Source organism: Podarcis gaigeae, assembly GCF_964106915.1.
Source record: "Podarcis gaigeae genome assembly, chromosome: 15".
NCBI classification, from domain to species: Eukaryota; Metazoa; Chordata; class Lepidosauria; order Squamata; family Lacertidae; genus Podarcis; species Podarcis gaigeae.
This window is the reverse complement of record NC_139692.1, coordinates 12,828,777-12,852,045: the sequence shown is the minus strand read 5'-3', so window position 1 is coordinate 12,852,045 and position 23,269 is coordinate 12,828,777. Positions and strand designations below refer to the sequence as shown.

Genomic DNA, 23,269 nt, shown 5'->3' with positions numbered 1-23,269 from the left:
TTTCTGGAAGACGTCCAAAGTGGCTGCGGAAACCCAGTCAGATTGGCGGGGTATAAATAAGAAAATTATTTCTTATTTCTTATTTATTTATTTATTTATTTATTTGTTATTGTTGTTGTTGTTGTTACATTCTTAAGTGGGTGTGGATGACTATAAGAACATTAAGTCCAGCGTCTAATTAGTGTTAGTCCTGACTAACACTGCTGCTTCTAGAGTCTGTTACAACTATTCTTTCTTTCTTTCTTTCTTTCTTTCTTTCTTTCTTTCTTTCTGTTTATTGGATCTGATTTCTTTCCTTTCCCTATTTATTGGATCTGATTTAATTTGATACTGCCTTGTTCTTAAACAGTTTTGTGATTGCAATTTGGCCGTCTTGGGTTTTGGCTGTCATTGGGAATATTGTAATTAGGAAAGCACCATTAAAAGAAAACCCCTCCTAAAACGAATACAGATTTTTGTGCTCATCTGCCAATCAGATTGCTGGTGCCAAGTTAGAGAGGCTCAGAAAGAGGGATCTACTGAGAGCACCCACTCACCTAAAAACTTTTGGGATCTCCTGTCCTGTTCTCCTTTCAGAACCAAGGAGGATACAAGGGCACTTCTAAAGGGGAAACAACAGTTTTGGCAAAGTACAACATCAGCAAAAAGAAGGAAAAAAGAAGATGAAGGAAAGTCTTTAAATGCCGACTCAGCAGCAAGAGCCCTAAGGCTACTGCAGGTGGCCTTCCCACAGGCAAGGAAACTCCTTGCCATCAAGTCACAGCGCTTATGCTTTCATTTCCTTGAGCTTCCTCCAAATATTGTCTCATGCACGTCAATCCCTGCTGAGGATTAATCTGATACAGAACCAGTTGCAAGGGTGCCGTCAATCACAAATCAATCCTGATTTACTTATGAATCAGGCCCAGTGTACCTGAAGGAGCATCTCCATCTCCATTGTTCTGCCTGGACACTGAGGGCCAGCTCCGAGGGCTTTCTGGCAGTCCTCTCCCTGAGAGAAGTGAGGTTACAGGGAACCAGGCAGAGGGCCTTCTCGGTAGTGGCACCCGCCCTGTGAAACACCCTCCCAGCAGATGTCAAGGAAATGAACACCTAACTTTTAGAAGACATCTGAAGGCAGCCCTGCTTAGGGAAGCTTTTAATGTTTGATATTTCGTCTTGTTTTTAATATTCCGTTGGGAGCCGCCTAGAGTGGCTGGAGAAACCCAGACAGACGGGTGGGGTATAAATAAATAAATAAATGATGATGATGATGATGATGATGATGATGATGAAATTGGGGGTGCAGGACAGTAAAAGGAGCACACAGGTGTGGAATGCACTTCCCAGAAGATTGATCCAAGAACATACGAAGCAGTCTTATATTGAGTGAGGACACTGGTCCATTATCTAGATCAGCATCCTCTGCACTCAGTGACAGGCGTTCTCCTGAGTTTCAGACTGGCCACATTTCCAGCGCTATCTATTTATTTATTTTTTAAATATTTTTATTAGCAGTTTCAATATAACAACATATCAAAACATATCATATTCATTATTTCCCCCCCTCAAACCCTCCCTCCCCTCCCCCAGAGACGTCCCTCAGCTCCTCTCTCTGATTTCTCAACACATATTATTCTCTGCATGTTATAAAATTATACAAATCCTTACATTCTCTGTCTGCCATGTTATCAATCAATAAATTTGTGTATGTTTATTCAAAACCTGCCAAGGAGTCCAATTCATTTTGTTGTCTTTTAAAGTAATTTGTGAAAAGTTCCCATTCTTGTTTAAAGCCACAGTTGTCCTTATCTCACAGTTTGTATGTCAATTTAGCCAGTTCTGCATAATTCCACAATTTCTCTTGCCACTGTTCTTTTGTTTCCTCATTTTTCCATCCTTGTGCTATCAAGACTCTTGCCGCTGTTGTTGCATACATACCGTAAATAAATTCTTTATTTTCCTTGGCAGGTCTTGTCCTACAATCCCTAACAGAAATGCTTCTGGGGTTTTTTAACAAATGTCATTTTAAACATTTTCTTCAGTTCATTATATATCATTTCCAAGAAAAATTAACTTCTCTACATTCCCACCCATTTCCAGCTCTATCTAGAGGTGCTGGGGATTGAAGCTGAGACCTAATAATAATAATAATAATAATATATTTATTGTCTTTATCTGCACACAAGGCAGATGCTACAGCCAGGGTCAGATGTCAGATGAAGACCTTTGGAGGGCCTAAGCACTGAAAAGATTATCGTGTGCTCCCCGCCATGTAATTCAAAATAAAAAAAACAATACTAAAATAAATTTAAAAACAAAAAACTTAACATTGCTCCATTGCAACATTTGGCAGGATCCGATTTCCTTGCACGATTTTGATCTACATCAGTAGGGTGCCCCCTTGTTTAGGTGGGGATAAGTAAGAGAACAAAGGATGCAGGTGGCGCTGTGGGTTAAACCACAGAACCTAGGACTTGCTGATCAGAAGGTCAGCGGTTCGAATCCCCGCGACAGGGTGAGCTCCCATTGCTCGGTCCCTGCTCCTGCCAACCTAGCAGTTCAAAAGCACGTCAAAGTGCAAGTAGATAAATAGGCGGGAAGGTAAACGGCATTTCTGTGTGCTGCTCTGGTTCACCAGAAGCAGCTTAGTCATGCTGGCCACATGACCCGGAAGCTGTACGCCAGCTCCCTCAGCCGATAAAGCAAGATGAGCGCCGCAACCCCAGAGTCGGTCATGACTGGACCAAATGGTCAGGGGTCCCTTTACCTTTTAAGCAAGAGAACAGGAAAACAGGGGAAGTGGAGTGCAATATAAGACAGACTTCAAAAGATCTAATTTTCTCAAGGTGTCACCAGGATGGCACTACTTTGTGGGAATGATTCAAGCGCATCACTGGGAAATTTAAGTTTGTGCAATTAAAGTGGATTAAAGATGCAGCAAAAGAAATCAACATTTCAAAAATGGACTTTTTGCTGTTTGGAAAGTGACAGGGAAATGCATAGAAAATCGTGGGGTGAAAAACCACTGCATAAGTAAGCTGGGGTGAATGCTCGTTGTATAGCCTCCCCACAAACAAATCAGAACAAACACTCAATAAAGACACAATCTAGCCTCCATGTAAGCTTTGTGCAAGCAAATCAAGATGAACACTCAATAAACAGGTTTGTGTGGAGGAGCCCAGACTCTACTGTATACAGTGGTACCTCAGGTTACATACGCTTCAGGTTACATACGCTTCGGGTTACAGACTCCACTAACCCAGAAATAGTGCTTCAGGTTAAGAACTTTGCTTCAGGATGAGAATAGAAATTTTGCTCCGGCGGCGCGGCAGCAGCAAGAGGCCCCATTAGCTAAATGGTGCTTCAGGTTAAGAACAGTTTCAGGTTAAGTACTGACCTCTGGAACGAATTAACTACTTAACCCGAGGTACCACTGTATGTGAATGGGAAGAAGCCTCTAGCTTTGCAAAACGAATCCTGAATGATGAAAAAAGAGAAGAAAAGGTAACTGGAGGGAAAGGTGGGAAAGATGAGAAATGCCCAGTTAGCAGGGAGCCACACTATTCCAGACTTTAAAAATCATTGTTCCTGATTGCTGGGTCTCTTAAAAAATGAACAAATATATGCTTTCAAAAGAGCCAAGTGAAAACCTGAACCACAAATCAGAGAGAAAGGAGACTTTGGGCATTTCAGAGAGCCATCCATAATTCCTGACCACAGTCCTCCAATCAGAGATTCCTCCCCTATAAGCTATTAAACATTTGGGAATTAAAGGATGAAGGCGGATTTCATTTGATGACCTGGGTCTATAAGATTAAGATGATTACGTGATGTGAAATCGAGACAGAAATTAAACCAAGAGACCAGCACTCTTCCCTCTCTCAGTATTAGTTTGATGGACTCTCGCTGGTTTGTGAAGGTGCCCAGATGGCAAGTTTCACTATGGAAGAGTAGACAGAGGGAAGGGGGGAAACCCTCCAAAACAGAAGACTGAAGGTTACCATTCTTAGTTTCTCTGGGGCTGATAACTATCCATACCGCATATTTAAAGCATATGACTTCCCTCAAAGAATCCTGGGAAGTCAGTTTACTCCTCCCAGAGCTACAGTTCCCTGCACTCTTAAACTACAGTTCCCAGAATGCTTTGGCAGAAGCCATGTGCTCTAATTGTATGTTGCAAATGTGCTCGTAATTAGACCTTTTCCTAGTAGGAATGGGAGTATCTCATTCCCAATTCAAAGTTGCAAGGGGGAGAAAAAAGTTTGTTTGCGAGCAGGAACTATTTATAAAATTAACAGATATGAGTTGGCCTTAAGCACAACGCTTGTTGAGAAAGTCCCTCGTTGCATTTCTCACGACCCCAGGGCAGGAGGAACTTTAAGACTCAAGAGAATAAAAATTCGGGAGGGGGGGGGAGAATTGGCTAACTCCGTAATACTTAGCAGCTAGCTGACTGCTTTTTAACTCTTACCATTCTGATTTTGTTTCATGGGGGGAACCGATTTAATCAGGAATAGTGAGTTGTCTTTCAGAGTTAATTTAGATCACAAAACACTTAGAGGTTTGAAAGGGTTGGGGGTTTTTTAACTCAGCTGATATCCCTTGAAGAGCAGCAGGGGCCTGGACTGATAGCCAAGGTCTTAGGTGGGCTCCAAGATAAATCCCCAAGGTTAAGGTGAGTTCAAGACATTTTGAAGAAAAGACAAGATGCTCCCCCATCCCCCAATTTCACATACATAAACTAACTGGACAGGCACGTGTGTCTAGAAAGCAGCATTATAGCAAATCAGACTATTTGTCCATCTGGCTCAGAATTCCCTATGCAGGTAGAGCAGCTTTGCCTCTCACCTGCTACCTCAGAGATGGAGAACCTACATCCCTCCAGATATTCTTGGCCTACAACTCCCATCATGCCTTATGACTGGCAGTGCAGACAGTGGCTGAAGGGACTACATTTGGAGGGCCAAAGTTTCCTCATCTCTGTATTATCTAATTCAGCTACAATGGTACCTCAGGTTAAAGACGCTTCAGGTTACAGATGCTTCAGGTTACAGACTCCGCTAACTCAGAAATAGTACCTCGGGTTAAGAACTTTGCTTCAGGATGAGAACAGAAATCATGTGGTGGCGGCACAGCGGCAGTGGGAGGCCCCATTAGCTAAAGTGGTACTTCAGGTTAAGAACAGTTTCAGGTTACGAACAGACCTCCAGTATGAATTAAGTTCTTAACCAGAGGTACCACTGTAACTGGAAAATGCCAGAGATTGAACCCAAGCCCTTCTGCATGCAAATGAAATGCTCTGACACAGATGTCTAGCACCTCCTTTCAAAGCAGTTGCTAGTAGCCCAATAGCAAACCTCTTTTTTTTGCTCCCTTTTTACATATGGCTAAGATGATTATGACCTCGCTTCCTTCCGGTGAAAATTTGTGTGTGAGCAACACTGGAAGTTTTCCCAGACATCAGGCTGGCCAAAGTTGATTCAACAAAGGGGAAACTAAAAGCTTATCAAATCAACCAACTATGGGCATGTTATGAACACTGAAGACCGTAAGGCAAACCAGCCTGCTGGATCAGGCCAATGGCCACCTGGTTCAGCTGGACATGAACACAACAGCACTCTGCCCACCTGCAATTCCCAGAAAGTAGTATTCAAATGCACAATGCCTCTCATGGAGGTGGGACATAGCCATTGTGGCCAGCAGCCATCAATGGCAACAGATTCCAAAGCAAACCAAGAGGAAAGATCTGTGAGGTGCTACAGAATTCAGACATTTAAATGAAATCCATCAAGGGCAATGTCAGCAAGAACTGCAGGGCATCTTAAGACAGCTGTTTGCACCCTAGGTGAAAGGGAGAGTGATTAGTGATGTTTCTTAAGGACCCACTGCGAGATTCAAGAAAGACAATTTGGGAGAAACAGCTGAAAGACCAGAATCCTGTAGGCAGGAGGCTGCTTCTATAGGATGAGAAACTTTCTTAACTTGTGGCAGTGAAGTAGTTTGGGGTGAAAATTTCCAAAGAATCCAGCAAATAACTAGAGGAACCTGTGGCCCGCCCGAGGTTGCTAACTACAACTTCCATCATCCCTGACCATTGGGCCATGCTGGCTGGTGGGAGGCAAACAAAATCTGGAGGGCCACAGGTAGCCCACCCCGGCAGCAGTCTTGCTATTTCCCAGGTCCTAGTAGCATATCATTTGGTAGCTTAGCATCAGGTAGAGCTAAAAGACCTCACTTCCAGCTACCAACTGCCCACTAAGTAGAAGCAGTTGCCTGCAGGTGAATGTTCTTTCATTGCCCAGAAGCCACTGGGCTTACACAGCCCAGAGGGGATGGACAGGTAAGTTCAGTGGGACCAATTCACACAAGTGATGTCTGTAGCTATGGGAGCTGTCTGCAAGACATGGAAGGGAGCATTGGAATAACTGCTTCCTCTACAATCTTGGCCAAGGTGATGCCAACCATGCTGTCCAGGGTTGTAAAGACTGTGGAGAGAATAATTGGGTGCACTCTTCCCACCTTGGATCAAATCTATGCTTCCAGGTGCCATAAGAAAGCTGCAGAGATAGAGCAGGATCTCTTTCAGCTTCTGCCTTCTGGAAGAAGGTAAAAGGTAAAGGTAAAGGTACCCCTGCCCGTAGGGGCCAGTCTTGACAGACTCTGGGGTTGTGCGCCCATCTCACTCAAGAGGCCAGGGGCCAGCGCTGTCCGGAGACACTTCCGGGTCACGTGGCCAGCGTGACATCGCTGCTCTGGCGAGCCAGAGCCGCACACGGAAATGCCGTTTACCTTCCCGCTAGAAAGCGGTCCCTATTTATCTACTTGCACCCGGAGGTGCTTTCGAACTGCTAGGTTGGCAGGCGCTGGGACCGAGCAGCGGGAGCGCACCCCGCCGCAGGGATTCGAACCGCCGACCTTTCGATCAGCAAGTCCTAGGCACTGAGGCTTTAACCCACAGCGCCACCTGTGTCCCTGGAAGAAGGTACAGGGTTATAAAGACTAGGACTAGCCACCTGAGAAACAGTTTCTATCCAAATGCGATTTTGGTTTTAAACGCAGTGTAAGGAGTCTCTATGGGAGTATATTGTATTTAAAAATGGGGTATCAGAGTTTTTAGGGGGCTAACCAGGTTGGGATAGCTGGGATAGCAGGCTTGTTGGTTTTTGAATGTCTTATGTAGATTTTTCAGTTTCATTGTTCTGTATGCGACAATGACAATAAAGATTATCGTATCGTATCACATCTTGCAAACTACCCTTTAACTTTACAACGCTAGGTGTGTACACAAGTCTCCCCAAAGCAACAGAACTCATATTGGAGTTAGTTACACTATCAAGTACAGAGCTTGGGTCTCTCCCGGTGTCCTTTTTATTGTGCATTCCTGATAATGTGTGTTCAGGATGATATTAGGAAAATTATACACAATCCTGCTTTCAGTACTGTTAGAACCTGGAAATTTTTTTGGGGGGAGGACACTGCTTTGTTTCCTATGAGTGCATTTATTGGGGCTTCCTCTTGAAAACCTGTCATGTTTTATATCCACATATGTACCAGGGGTTTTTCTACTTCCGTTGCTGTGCTACAGCACAAGACAGACCCTCCAGACAGCAATAATGCAAAAAAATTGAGGAAGCACCACAGAAATAAAGCAGAATGAGGTATGCACAGTCCAATACCCACCAAAAAAAACCTCACACAAGTCTGGAGGGGACCCTGGATTTACAACATCACAAGAAGAGGTTTGGAATCACATGGCTCAATCAAAATGCTCCCTTCCTGTTACATTCAAGAAGGGTAGAGGGGAATCTAATTAATAGGATCCCTGTATCCCTGCCTTGTCAGTACGTAATTTTTCTCTGCATCGCTGTGCAGCTCAGAATGTTACAACAAGATCCTGGAAAACAGAGCCAGAAATAAAAGCCATGGTCCACCCAACTCATTCCCTGGGGAGAATGCATTTTTAAAATAATAATAATAATAAAATGTTCCCAATGTTGTGTTTTAGAGTCATCGTTTCCATCTCCTTTTAAAGCTATCAGGCAAATGCCACTTCCTTTACGTAGAGGCAGTTCCACAAACTCGCAGAACTCATGCTTCTAATGTCCTATGTCACGTAGGGCTGGGTGGGGGGAGGGCTAGGAAAGCATAATAAGACTTAAAGGAAACATGCAAGGGCAAGGGTCCCAGTGGAGATGACTTGGGAAGTCAACCTCTCCAAATAGGGACACACACACCACACATTAGAGGCTGGGCTTAATTTCTACAGTGAACTGCCCGGTACTTCAATCTATTCCCATCTACCCACAAAATCATCCGAGAGCAGATCTTAAGATGGTAAGGCATTCTTAGGATCTGGCCGCTTTTGTATTTTAGGTTGTTTTATCCTTGTTTTTAATGGTCATTTTGAGTTCCATTTCTTTCCCTTTTTTAAAGCCACCAATAAATACTATTCTTAACAGCAACAGCATATTCCCATATAGTAGGGATGGGAAACCTTTTTCCAGCCAGGGGGCCACATTCCCTCCTGAAGAACTTTCCAGGGGCCACTTTCCAGTGGCAGCCAGGGCCAGAGGTGAAAGTGACCAGAGCAATGAATATTAGTTTTACGTTAGGCTAGCTGTGGTCTAAACCACTGAGCCTCTTGGGCTTGCTGATTGGAAGGTTGGTGTTTCGAATCCGTGCAATGGAGTGAGCTCCGGTTGCTCTGTCCCAGGTCCTGCCAACCTAGCAGTTCAAAAGCACACCAGTGCAAGTAGTTAAATAGGTACCACTGCGGCGGGAAGGTTAAAGGCGTTTCTGTGTGCTCTGGTTTCTGTCATCGTGTTCTGTTGCACCAGAAGCGGTTAAGTCAAGCTGGCCACACGGCCTAGAAAGCTGTCTGTGGACAAACGTCGGCTCCCTCGGCCTGAAAGCGAGATGAGCGCCACAACCTCATAGTCGCCTTTGACTGGACTTCACTGTCCAGGGGTCCTTTACCTTTTGTACCCATATTCCCCACTCTATCCCCCATCCAGGCAAGCAAAGAGTATTGCCAGAACTCAAGCACACATTCCAGCTAGGCAAAAACTCTCAAGGGGGGAGCAAAGTATGGATGGTGACGGGGCGTTTTCTGGGGAGAGGAATGTGCAGTTTCAGGATGACTTAGGGGGGCTGGGGCCATATCTCCCCACACTATTTTCACTGCTATCCTTACAGTAGCCCAACTCTGCAAAGCCACTAAACTGCTCCGAATAAAAATTTACAGAAAACATAAAACAACAACAATGGATCAATCACACACTGATAAATTTTCATCTCCCCCCAATTTATTTTGATGGCAAAGTTTTTAGTTCCCCTGGTACAGATCATGTGTGTATGTACGTGCCCAGAATACAGTCCGCTGGGCTCTCTTTTAAGCCTGTGTGATTTCGTGCCCCTCTTTCCTGGCTGCTCAGGTCTGGTGCAATTGCAGTCATGAACTAGACCCTGGAATATATCGCCACGGATTAGTACTCTCACGGCCTTTTCCAGAAATTATTTGCGGAAGTGTTTGCTAGAGGACCCCGACATTTACACAATGTTATACAGACAGATTATCAGCTGCCCTAAGAAGGAGAAGTTGCCGGTCCAAGTTCTACCAAGACAAACAAACAAGAGAGTAGTTCAGAAAAGGGCAGAGGATAAGAACAACAGGAAGCCAACAGTGATAACAGTGTGTGCCCTCTTCTGACTCCAGGACCCAAACGTTCAAAGCTCTGTGCCAACATCTTAACCTGTTATCTGCATAGAAGGCAAAGTGAGTGATCGCGTTGTGTGCACCTTCAACTCCTGGCGTATGTTTGACACCCACGTTTACATAGTGATCTAGATGCATAGGCTCAAATCACATGGGATGCAAAAAGCAACCCTCCAAGCCTCTCTTTCGGACCTTTGGGGCTCCCTTCAGGCCACATCCCACATTGGCCCATTTGTACCCTCCATGACTGTTTTCCCTTGGCTGGAATGTGCCCTTGCAGTTTGATTAATGTCTTCTGCTTGTCTTGATGAAGGATAGAGAGTGGAGCATGTATAGAAACTAGCTAGCTGTACCAAGACAAAGCAAGGCTTAGATCTTCTTCATGCAGTGCACAGTTAAACTACAGTGGTACCTCGGGTTACAGAGGCTTCAGGTTACACACTCCACTAACCCAGAAATAGTCTCGGGTTAAGAACTTTGCTTCAGGATGAGAACAGAAACTGCGCAGCGGTGGGGTGTGGCAGCAGCGGGAGGCCTCATTAGTGGTGTTTCAGGTTAAGAACGGACCTCGGGAACAAATTAAGTTCTTAACCCAAGGTGCCACTGTATGGGACTTGCTCCCCCAGGAGGCTGCAGTGGGCTCCAATTTGGGTGGCTTGAAAAGTTGTTGTTGTTTAGTCGTTTAGTTGTGTCCGACCCTTTGTGACCCCATGGACCAGAGCACGCCAGGCACTTCTGTCTTCCACTGCCTCCTGCAGTTGGGTCAGAGGACTGGGCAAATTCGTGGAGGGGAAGGTCATCTCAAGCATTGAGAGTCTATGTGAACAGATCACTGTGGGAACACTGAGTGTCAATGTGTATACAGTGTATACAATGTGTATACTTGATCCCACCTCTCTGCATGTGTTAGTTAGAAGAACTGGCATAGGGTTCTAAACTGAAATATGCTAGCACCAGAGACAGACAGAAAAAAAGGACAGCTTTATATACTTGTATTTTCAGTACTAACAAATAAAAATCTGTGATTGTATCTAATGCTAGTTGTACTCGGAGCCAACCCACTGGATTCAGTTCTGTGGCTGCAGTCTTCATATAAGAGAACATGATTCTACTTGAGTAGGCCCATTGACATTAACGAATCTAAATTAGTCATTTACACACACACACACACACACACATCACTATCCAGGAAAAATCTGACACGCTAACAATAGTTTTCGTTTCTAGTTCTGGTGACCACCATGAGTCAAATGCTCTCACTTAAACCAATTGGGCATTAAAGTTGGTTTCCTGTGTTCAATTTCTCTTTCCTCCCATCATTAGACAGATGTTATCACTAGTTACCACCTCAACACCATCCAATTGCTACCCCCAAGATGCTCCATGAAATAACAAAAATCCGCACAGCAAGTCAAAATAACTACAACTGCACACTATCAGTGCTCTTAGAAGTAGAATATCACACTCAGCCTGCTACTAGAACAGGATTATGAGGGAAACGTGCAGACTGTGTGGAAGCAACAAGTGGTGAAAAAGTGATTGAGTGCTTTTTCAGCTTAAATCCCAAGCTGGATGGTCTTTTGATACTGGTTTTATACGTTGAGGATCCATATACACCCATCTTGTTCCTCTGTTTGGCCTTCCTCTTCTCCTCCTCTCAAGCAAATGAAAGATGTCAATGATGCTGGGGGGATTCCCAAGCTGAAGCCACATCTCACAACCTGAAGACCATTTGTCCTAAATTGTCCCCAATGTATCATTCAGGATGGATCCATAAATGATTAATAGACAGTCTGATGCATGGGTAATAAACTGCTAAGGAACTGAGGGGGGGGGTGCAGGATGTGTGGATCTGCCAGTTTCAGTTCCTCATGTTTTCTCCCCAACCTTATATTTAACTCTCCACATTTCTACATCATCATTTTGTTTTTGACTGCAACAAACACTGACCTATTGATTTTCATGAAAATTCATCAGCATTTTGGTGCAAATTTCTCCTAACATACACATTTCATATGCTATTTTGCCTGAAATACACAATTTTTTTGCAAGCCATTTCCCCTAATATGATGCATTCTGTATGTTATTTTCTACTAATGTGGACATTACCATGCACGCTTTTAGTATATGCATTTTCGTATCCATTACTTGGCTGAAAAACTGCAGTGCAAAATTCAGAGCAGTGCAAATTTTGAAGGGTAGCTGTGTCGCAGCTGACAGATTGCTCCAGAGAAAGTGTGAATTAGGTAGATTCACCTTTAAATGCAAACCGGATCAAATTTCTCCCCTCTCCCTAAGAGTCACTTATAATCACAGATTCTACACAGGTCCTACCAAACTGCTTAGAGTGCACAACCACAAGCTGTCTCCAGATTCAAGTGCGCATCATGTATTACAACACATTTGTTAACTCCTCAGTAACCTGGAATGTTACTCGCATTGGCTGTTTTCTCATGGCTCTCCTTTCCCAGAGAGCAGGTTCTGTTAATTAAGGTTTCCGTTGGCCTGTTGAGTGTAATTCCACATCTCCATGTGTTTGATTAAAGAGTATAATCTTAACATTGTTTCGGCAATGAGATAGATGCATTTCAGAATGCCTGAGCCGCTTTGAACTATGGAAAAGGTGGTTGGCAAATACAGTAAGGAGATTAAAGTAAACAAATGTTCCTCTCCTTCGGGATGGATTAAGAAAAAACGGTAGGGGAGCAGAACTTGACTGGAGAGATTAGCTGCAGAGGCTTATTGTAACCAGGCAGCAAAGGAAAGGGAGGGAGGTGAGGGAGGAAAGAAACCTTCCCTTCTAGATGAGAGTTTAACTTGCACCTCAGCTCACATCCAAATGATATCAAGCACCTCTCACCCACTGCGCAGAGACAGGGCATCTGTGGCACCCTAGATGATTAATATGATGCTCTCTCCAGATGTTGTCAGACTCCCAATTTTCATCAATCGACATGCCAACTGGTGATGGGAGTTGTAGTCTAACAACAGCTGGAGTCCAGCAACAGTTTTCTCTGACCCATGTAGAGCATTTAACCATCTTTCCTGACTCCTCTCACCACTATCCTGTGAAGATCATTTCTAAGATTTTCCTTTGGGGATGGGGGAGGGAATCAGAACCGAAACACACAAGTGTCCTATTTATTTTATTCTGTTGCCCACCCACCCTCTCTCCAAGAACTCAAAATCTTCCCCCCCTCCAGCCTCACAACAACCCTGCAGGGGCAGCTTAGGCAGAGAGAGTGGCCATGATCCACAATCACCCAGAGAACTTCATGGAATGGAAGCCCTGCTCTCTAGTGTCTCAACACAACTGCTACACCACGCTGGCTCTCACCAGTGGCAGTGGATCTATGGCAGAAGTGGGACTTCCAGGTGTTTTTAGAACCATACAGTGCTATTCATTCACTGCCCATACATGGCAATTAGCCAGAACCACGCAGCAATTGACTGCAACCACACAGCCCATAGGGCAGCATACATGTCGTCTCCCATCCAGGCACTGACCAGAGCCAGACCCATTTAGCTTCAGCAAGGTGGTGGCCTCATGTACCATCAGACCATACTCTGGTACCACCTACCCACATGCCAGCATAAGCATCTATGCAGACACAGACCTCAGGTCACAATCATGCGCCTGGGCACAAGTCCAGCACTGGTGGGATTTATCTCCAAGTAAACACGCATAGGAGTCAGCTTGCTAGATTCTCACCTAAAGCGAGCCCTCTCTACGATCCAAACTCTACCCAAGCCCAAGATTACAGCCTAGCTGGTTTTACTGCGTTAATCCGGAGTGAACTCACACCGCCGGGTTCTTGCCCAGCTGCTGACAATCCTTAACGAGGATTATTAGAGGATCTCCAGTTTCCTCCATCAATCGCAGAGGAAAAAACTAAACCGACCAAAGACCCTACTCCAGTTGCACGCTGATTAGCCAGGTTCTTAGGGAGGGCAACTAATTCGCAGTAAGCGAGAGGAGCAGCCCCCTGCCATCCCCGGGCTTAGATAGAGAGCACAAATTCGCCTTTCAATCCAGCCGAGCGAAAGCTGCGCCGCCCGCACTCTTCACCTCCTTGGCGCGAGGGGTCGCGCAGCACAATCCTATTCACGATCCAACGCATCAACACCCTCAAAAAAGTGCGTCCCCAGCTGCGCTAGACGGAGCTTACTCGCAGGGAAGGATCGCGGCCACTTCGGAAACTTCAGGGAGATGGGGACGCGGGGCAAGCCGGGGCGCGTCCAGGCGGAGGAAGGAAAGCGCCTCCGGAGGCGCACCTGAGGTGCCCAGGGGAGACCCCGGCCGACGGGCTGGGCGAAGGCTCGGGCCCCGTCGCCCCGGGTGGAGAGCCGCGCTCTCCTCGCCCTCCGTCCGATCCCTCCCGCCGGACCATCTCACTCACCCAGCAACGCAGCCAATCCCAGCGCCAGCGGCAGAGGCTCCATCGCGCCCGTTCCCCGAGGAGGCGCCCGACGCGCAACGAGGAGAAAAGCGAGAGCAGCAGCAGCAGGTGCAGGAGCCGGAGCCCGGGAGCTGGGGCGAGGGGGAGGCGGGGAAACCGGAGGGGGGAGGAGCCACTCGAGCGGGGGCGTGTCCGGCAGGTGGGGGAGGGCAGGGGGCGTCGCCCCGGGGAAAGGGAGGAGCCCCGTCAGGTGCCAAGCGGGCGGAGCGCGCAGGTGGCGGTTAGAGACGCCAGAGGCGAGGTAGGGATCCGGGGTTGCAGCTCTTGTTTGGAGGAAGCCGACTGTGATCGCCAGCGACGGCTTCTTGTTTCTTCTTGTTTTGAACCCTTCCTGATCGCAGAGGCGGGGGCTAAGCAAGGGCGTTTAAGTTGCAAGGCATCCGCCAGGCAGGTAGAGAACTGGGGGCGATTTGGGATATCGCTGCAACTGGTGATACTGGCGGATGGCAGCTTGCCCGCTTGACGCCGTCGCTGTCGGTGGAGCCAGGAAGAATGGGGGGGGGGGGGAGGCGAAAGAAAAAAAGCCTAACGCGATCCTTCCATTCGGACCCACGAAGAAGTCAGCGAGCTGCGTAGATATCTTCGCCAGAATCCCTGACCACTGGTCCTGCTACTTAGGGATCAGGGGTGCCAACCTGAATAAAACATTGGGGGCGGGGGTATGTAAGCTCCGCCCCGCATAATCATTCACATGGTGAGACACACGCACGCTGTTTGAATGGCAATCAAGTTGGGGGCGCCCCCTCAAATATTTTATGGGGAGGCAGAAGACCCCCCTCAGCCACTTGGCTCCTATGTGCATAACCGACCACAAGATGCAGTGCACACACACAATTTAAATGGCAATGCCCATAAACGGGGGGGGGGGGGGCTCAAAAAAATAATGAGGGGGGGCGAAGGGGCTCCTATGCTGGAGATGATAGGAGTTGTAGTCCAAAAGCAGCTGTCAATCCAAGTTTGGGAAGTCCTGGATTAAGCACACACCTTGAAAATGCTGGAATTTGTCAGTTTAGTTGATTACGTATTTATAAATTTGTCTATTGCTTTTCTTCCAAGGAGCTCAAGCTGATATACGTAGTTCTCTCACCCGCTCCCTCCTCAGGAGAAGGGTGGTGACTCTGCTTGGCATGCAGAAGGCCGCAGGTTCAATCCCCCATGGTATCTCCACGTATGACTGGGAGAGGCTCCTGTCTGAAACCCTGTGAGCCAGGGCAGGGTTACCAAGCTAGAAGGATTAAAATTCTAACTCCGCATAAGACTGCTTCCTGGGTCGTTTTACCTCCACAACAATGTGAGGTAGGTTTGGCTTAAAGGTAAAGACCTGGGTAAGGCCACCTAGGCCTAAGTCACCCGAGTTTCACAGGCAAGGGGGGATTTCAACCTGGGTCTCCCTAGTCCTGACCTGACCCTCTAACCACTGCATCACCTGGAAACCAAGCCATATGCAAAACAGTTGAGGAGGTTGGGTGTGTTTAGCCTGAAGAAGAGACTGAGATATATGATAGGTAAAGGTAAAGGGACCCCTGACTGTTAGGTCCTGTCGTGGACGACTCTAGGGTTGTGGCACTCATCTCGCTTTATTGGCCGAGGGAGCCGGCGTACAGCTTCCGGGTCATGTGGCCAGCATGACTAAGCCGCTTCTGGCGAACCAGAGCAGTGCACGGAAACACCGTTTACTTTCCCGCTGGAGTGGTACCTATTTATGTACTTGCCCTTTTGAACTGCTAGGTTGGCAAGAGCAGGGACCGAGCAGTGGGAGCTCACCCTGTCATGGGGATTCGAACCGCCGACCTTCTGATCGGCAAGCCCTAGGCTCTGTGGTTTAACCCATAGCGTCACCCATGTCCCTATGATATGATATGATAGCCATCTTCAAATATCTAAAGGGCTTTCATGTGGAAGATGGAGCAAGTTGGTTTTCTCCTGCTCCGGAGACTAGGAGTCAAATCAATGGCTTCAAGTTACAAGAAAGGAGATTCCAACTAAATGATCAGGAAGAACTTTCTGGTGGTAAGAACTGTATGACGGTGGTACGAGCGCCTTCGGAAGGTGGTGGGCTCTCCTTCCTTGGACTTCTAAAAGCAGGCGTTGGGTGGCCATCTGCCATGTTTGATCAAGCTGAGCGTCCTGCATTGTAGGGAGTTGGACCAAAGGACCCTCAGAGTCCCTTCCAATTCTATGGAGGCAGAATTTTATGCTGACTTTTGGAAATTAGCATGTGCTTGATACAAACAGGGCCATGGTATGTACATCTTCCATATAACTGCCACCTGCCCTCAAGCTTTCCGTTTTCTCTTTCTTCACCAGGATGGGGAACCTGTAGCCCTCCAGATGTTGCTGGACTGCCAATTTCCACCAGCTCCAGCCATCATACCTACTGATCAAAGATGATGGTAAGTTGTAGTCCAATAAATTATGCAGGGAGCATGTTGGCTATCCCTGCTATACACTCAAGGGTGTGTGTGTCTTATATACCTGCTAATAATAATAATAATAATAATAATAATAATAATAATAATATATTATTTATACCCCGCCCATCTGGCTGGGCTTTCCCAGCCACTCTGGGTGGCTTCCAACAAAATATTAAAATACAGTAATGTATCAAACATTAAAAGCTTCCCTAAACAAGGGGAGGCTGTGGTCTTTAGGTTTACCTCTGAGCCTTAGATTTGCCGATCAGAAGGTTGGTGGTTTGAATCCCCGCAACAGGGTGAGCTCCGGTTGCTCTGTCCCAGTTCCTGCCAGCCTAGCAGTTTGAAAGCACGCCAGTGCAAGTAGATAAATAGGTACCGCTGTGACGGGAAGGTAAACAATGTTTCTATGTGCTCTGGCTTCTGTCATGGTGATCCGTTGCACCCGAAGCAGTTTAGTCATGCTGGCCACATGACCCAGACAGCTGTCTGTGGACAAACACTGGCTCCCTTAGCCTGAAAGCGAGATGAGTGCCACAATCCCATAGTCACCTTTGACTGGACTTCACCATCCAGGGATCCTTTACCTTTTTACCTTAACACTTCATACACCACATAGTTTCTGCTACAATAATTGTGTTCCTCTTTAACAGAGCTGCAAGATTCAGTGTTTTTGGGACTGACTAACATGGCTACCTCTCTGGAAACTGGGAACACTCCACAGCATCCTTCTCCAACCTGGTGCCCTCCAGATGTTTTGGATTACAGCTCCCACCAAACCCAACATCTGGAGGTTGCCCTAGATTACACTCCTGCTAGCTTGCAGGTGGCTGCCCTAGATTACACTCAATAGGTGTAAGCCACCTCAGCTGACACACGTATTGTTTGCAGAGTTGCTTTGCGTAGCTGTGTTCTCAGTCTGGCAAGTTTCAGTCTAAAATAAGCAGGAAAGTGTCATTCCCTTATTGGAAGCACAAAAACGCTCACACCCCTGACTGCATGGAGTCAAAATGAGCACTGTGCGGTATGGCTGTACTGTAGTGCTTCTATTCAAAAGTCGATGGCCCTTGAATATTAAGTACACTGAACCTTCGTTTTCCTTTGCAAAATCCACAGGGATTTTCTTATGCTGTGGATACTCTGGAAAGGAGAAGGTTATGAGGAAATCTGGATTGTGGAGAGTGTAGGAAGGCAGTGATTTGGAGGAGATTGCCACGTGGACAACAGAATTAATGGGAGCAAAAGAAGCTTGCTATTCACAACATGGAAGAGTCCCATTTCATACCAAATCAGACCACTGAACATTTAACTTCACTGTTTATACTGACTGGAAGCCGGGTCCAAGAGAGGAGTCTTTTGTAGCCCTACCTGGAAATGCCAGGGATTGAATTTGGGACCTTTACCCCCCTAGACTAACATTTGCTGTGCCCAGTGCTATTTTTCTCGAAAGAGAGGTGCCGGAACTCACCATGAAAGCCTCCTTTGTTCTCTTATAATGGCAGTGGCACCCACCTGAGAGGTGCCGGAACACAGTTCTGGTGAGTGCTTGCTGAAAAAGGCCTTGACAGTGTCTACTCAGTTGTGGCCCCCTTCCCCTGGCATACTCACATTTAGGATGGGTCATCTCCCTGCCACAGTGGAGGAAGAAGATTTAGCCCCGTCAGTCTTTGCAGATGCATTGAATGCTCTGCAAACAGCTCCTAAAGAGCTTTTACAAGCAAGCATGTTTGCACGATACAGCTGCTGGTAGGGTAGAATGCCATTATCCCCATTTTGCAGATGAGGAACTGGACCTGCTCACAGTTTACCCAAGGATAGGGTTTACGCCTAGTGATTATGTAGTTGAGCAAGAAAAGGAGCCCAGGTCCAAGTCACTTAATGACCCTAATCCAGCAGGCATGAAGCAATGCTTAGTTATTAGTCTCAATCCTAAATATGCAGAGGAAAGAGAGATGTGTTTTATAAACACTTACTACTTCTGAGCAGGGCCTTGATTCTTGGTTGCCATAAAAGTCCCTTCCCACCAGTTATTTCTCAACAGGCAGGATGTAAAAGGGGCACCCAAATCACACTACTGGGTCACACTTCGTCCTGGGAAATTGTCCTGGCTTGATCGAGGGAAAAATGCTTCCCTAGTCTGTGTATTTAAAATTGCATAACATGGAAAATTGTGGAATGTTATGCTTGGCATCGGAAGGAATGTTTACATCTGAAACTTGGACCCTGTTGCTCACATGTCAGTCCTTTGTGGTGGTGAAGCATGTGGCCATCTTTTCCTCCAGGTAACTTTTGTGCTGGACACTCCATGTAGGGACCTCTCCATTCAGATTGTTCAGAGATTCCAAGAAAAAAATAAGTGTTGGTGGCTGAGAGAGATGGGGGCAAATTAGGACTTTTAATGTGGCAAACTCTTTACAAGGCTCACTGATCAGGGGGATGGAGCAAAACCCTTATAAGGAAAGGTCACAGCATTTAAGGCTTTTTGTTGGCAGAAAAGGTAGGAGGCAACCTGATCATAGAGTTATAGACTCAGGGTGGAAGATGGGGACAAAGGTTGAATTAGCTGGCTCTGCCTGGCTCTGGCTCCCCCTACTGTTTGGCTCCTTGCCTTCCAGCTTACCAGCCCCCAATGGGGGCCAGCCATCACTGGTACAGTCCCTGGAACATTTTGCCACTTGGGGAAGAATATAACAGTGGGGAGCACATAACTCTCCGAGTTGCAGTTGTCATGTGTAATTTAATGAAGCACTGCTCATGGGCCAGCCTTTGAATACACCAAGACAAAATGAACTGAAGCTTTATTGTTGCTTTATTGTGTTTTTAATATTCTATTGGGAGCCGCCAAGGATGGCTGGGTCAACCCAGTCAGATGGGTGACATATAAATAATAAAATTATTGCTGCTATTATATAGGGAACGGGGGAAGCAATTCTGAGCCTAGTTTCTCTCCATGTGAAAAGTGGCCCAGGAGAGATGGCTGACCACTTAATTTAGCAATTTAAGTATAATAGATCTGTATTCCTCTCCCTCCAAAATAATTACTAGCTAGTGAAATGAACCTCCAAATGAACACAAGCAATATCCAGTGAATGCCTAATCAGATTTGGTCGGTGGAGTAACAACTTTAACATGTTCTTAAATCAAATCAGGATTTAAGCAAATCTCTAAATATGAACAGATTAGATTTGCTCAGCCCAGCTGCATGTTAATCTATTTTGCCCTCCTGGAGAAACCTATTTGCCTGTCATTTTGAACCATCAATGTCAAGAGTCCCCAGAGCTAAAGAGATGAAAACAGTGATGCTGATAAGATCCCTAACCTCATCTCATCACTTCTAGTTCACTAGTTCTAGCCTTGTTATATGGAGCCAGACCACTGGTCTACCTAAGCAGAGTATGGTCTGCATCAGGGTCCCAACCTTGGGTCTCCAACTGTTTTTAGACTACAACTCCCATCATCCCTAGCAGGACTAGTGGTCAGGGATGATGGGTAATGTATTCCAAGACAAGCTGGAGATGCAAGGTTGGGAAACCCTGGTCTATATGGACTGGTAGTGTTTTTCCCCTGACCTGTCGAGAAATGCCAGGGACTGAATCTGAGAATTTCTGCCTGCCCCTCCTCTTTTCCATCCCTATATGAAACTGGGGGCAAAACCCTTCTCAGATGCCCTTCTCCATTCTGCCAGGTATTTTGGACTACAACCCCCATCATCCCTAACCACAGGCCAAGCAGACTGCTGGAGCTGATGGAAGGTGCAGTTTAAAACATCTGGAAGGACCAGGTTGGGGAGGGCTGGGGAGGGGACATGGCCCACCTCTCCCCACAGCAAGACAGTGTCAGTATAGCAATGATCAGGGACAACATCCTTTTTGCTCAGTGTTTGGAAATGAGAAATGTGGGGCGGTGGGGAGGAAGATTCTTCATTCTTTCCAAATAAACTACAGAGCGCTCGAGCCACTTCAAAAAGATTCCAAAACATAAATCAGGGATGAGCAGCCTGTGATGCTTCAGAAGAGGGGGATTTAGGGCAGCACAAGCAGTCCAGGAGTTCTGGTTGAGCATCTGAAGAGGGAGCTGTCTCAGAGCCTGGTAAGCTCTTGTCAGGCTTTGGGACTAACAGTAATAATAAATAATAATAATTTATTTATACGCTGCCCATCTGGCTGGGTTTTCCCAGCCACTCTGGGTGACTCCCAACAGAATATTAAAAACATGATAAAACATGAAACATTAAAAACTTCTCTAAACAGGGCTGCCGTCAGATGTTTTCTATTCCCCCAGGGCGGGTGCCACTACCGAGAAGGCCCTCTGCCTGGTTCCCTGTAACCTCGCTTCTCACAGGGAGGGAGCTGTCAGAAGGCCAAGGCATGAGGGGATCCTAGAGTCCTTTTCCCTCTCTTCCAAAACTGGGCAAGCACTTACCATGCTTTGGGAGGAAGAGAGGGCTCTAGGACCCTGCTAGAGCCTTGCACCTTCTTCCCAAGGAGCGATGTGTTGTTTATCCATCTTAAGCTGGTGCTGCAGAGGGCTGCCAGGAGGGCATCAAATGTTGTCCTTGCACAAAGTGGCATATTATCAAGGTCCACCCTTGCCTTCGGATGTTGAACCACAACCTCCATTTGCCCCTGCCAGCACTGCAAATGGATAGGGACAGTGAGAGGTGTAGTCTACCAACATTTGGAGGGCCACAGGCCCCTATCCCTGATGCAACTCACTGATCCAAAGATGATCAGATAGTTTTATGGTAGATCAATTGTATAACACTTCTCTTATGAACCGTAATACAGAAACTCAGTTATGCAGTGTAGTGGTTAGTGCAGGGGTCAGCAAACTTACCGCACCTTGGGCCAGTGTCTCCAGCGCCGATTGCGCGGTGGGCCGGAGGGTGGGGGAGCGCGTGCCCATATGTGTGCGGCGCACACACTATTTCCGGCGCACTTCTGGGCCGGAGGAGCACTGGAAATAGCTTGTGCGCATGTGCACAGGCCTCCTCCGACCCGGATGTGCACCGGAAATAATGCTTGCGCATGCGCTCAACGCTTGCAGATGCACACAAGCTATTTCTGGTGCTCCTCCGACCCAGACGTGGGCAGCTGTGTAGCACAGCGCCTGGTAAGAGCAGGCGGCGGCAGTGGGTGGCTGGGTCGCCGCAGGCCAGATAAACGAGTCCCTCAGGCCTTATCCGGACGCGGGCCTTAGTTTGGGGACCCCTGGGATAGTGTGTCAGACTATGACCTGGCAGACCAGGATGTAGCTCTCCAGCTGTGTAATGCTGCTCCAGATTTTTTTGGGAGGGGGAGATAAAGGTTCAGGAGTGGGCAAGAAAAGATCATGGACCCTGGCTGGGAAGGTGAGCTCTAGTCTCCCTGGTCCTAGTCCAGCACCTGTTTTATCCTCTGCCCGTTACTCAGAGAGTTCCCTCTGAGCTATACAGGTGGGACCTACAGCAAAATGTTGCAGTACAGAGTATACTTGCTCTGGGTTTCCCACCAGCCACATCCTGCTGTCTGGACATTCCATTCCATTCCACATCCCTCAAGCTTTCTTCCTCCCTGCCAAACTCTGTATTTTGTTCTCATGAAACATGCTCACTAATCAATGGTCAGATTTGAAGCCCCCCCCATGCTTTTCTTTTTGTATTTCAGAAACACTGGGATCCAGTTTACTAAGTGAATGCTTCCCTCTTGTTTTTCAGTGACCCTGTTTTGTCTACAGCACTGTCAGTACTCAGCAGCTGAGTTTGTTCTTAGAAGGAGAGAAGGGTAAAGTTCTGCAGACTGACCCATCCCCGTATAACAAAGAAGTTTCATTTTAAAACTACATGACATATAAACCCTCTGCCCCAATTTCTCTCTCCAAGGTACTAACGATAAGCTGCCAGAGGCTTGAGCAAATCAATTTTCTCTTTTCCATTTCCCCTTCTGTTTTCATTTTCAACTTTCTCCCACATATTTGTGTCTCAAATATTTGATTCATGCACAGTCTCTCCAACTTCTGGTTTCTTTGTAGCAAGGCTTCCCAAACTTGTCTGGTGGTGGGCAAATTTGGAAATGGGAAAGAAGTGTTTTTTGCAGACATGAGGTGGACCAAATGACTCTCGGGACCCCTTCCAGCTCTTCAATTCTATAGTTTACATTGTCATCAGCCTCCTTTAAGCTCAGAAGCTGTTGGTCAGGTGGTTTGGGGAATTTAAACAAATCTTTTTGTTATTTTAATTTACAAACAACTGCATCTCCCTAGAGAATGTATTATTAAATTATTAATAAATTTTATTTATTATATGCCAATTATATTTATTATATTTATGCCAAGACCGGGCTCAGGGCGGCTAACACCGGTATAAAAACAATGGATTGAAATACAACTTAAAAACAAGATTAAAATACAACATTAAAATGCAGCCTCATTTCAGTAGGAACTCAAATCAAAAACATTTTGGGGGATAAAAACGTCAAGTCTTCACCAAGGCCAACTATCCAGACTGGTCCCACGTGGGCCAGAAAAAAAGCCAGGAAGTCCTCAAATAGGAGTTCCATCACAGAAGGAGAAGGAAAAAGGAAGAGGGAAAGTGGATCGATTTGATTCCAGGCCAAAGGCCAGGCGGAACAACTCTGTCTTACAGGCCCTGCGGAAAGAAATCAGATCCCGCAGGGCCCTGGTCTCATAAGACAGAGTGTTCCACCAGGCCGGAGCCAGAG

At 46.5% G+C, this 23,269-nt stretch overlaps 1 protein-coding gene and 1 long non-coding RNA gene across 2 annotated transcripts in view; one reads left to right on the top strand and one right to left on the bottom strand.

Moving 5' to 3' along the window:
• ESAM (endothelial cell adhesion molecule) overlaps nucleotides 1-14,219 on the bottom strand; it is a 101,954-nt gene extending 87,735 nt beyond the window's left edge. The window contains exon 1 of the mRNA XM_083713687.1: nucleotides 14,098-14,219. Coding sequence (XP_083569813.1) covers nucleotides 14,098-14,140 — 43 coding nt within the window. The 5' untranslated portion in view covers nucleotides 14,141-14,219. The remainder of the gene's footprint in view (nucleotides 1-14,097) is intronic.
• A 198-nt stretch (nucleotides 14,220-14,417) lies between these two features.
• LOC310832247 lies at nucleotides 14,418-22,799 on the top strand. The gene is made up of 3 exons (XR_014558196.1): nucleotides 14,418-14,548; nucleotides 17,688-18,853; nucleotides 22,267-22,799. It is a non-coding gene; the product is annotated as an uncharacterized lncRNA (long non-coding RNA).
• Nucleotides 22,800-23,269: the final 470 nt, after the last annotated feature.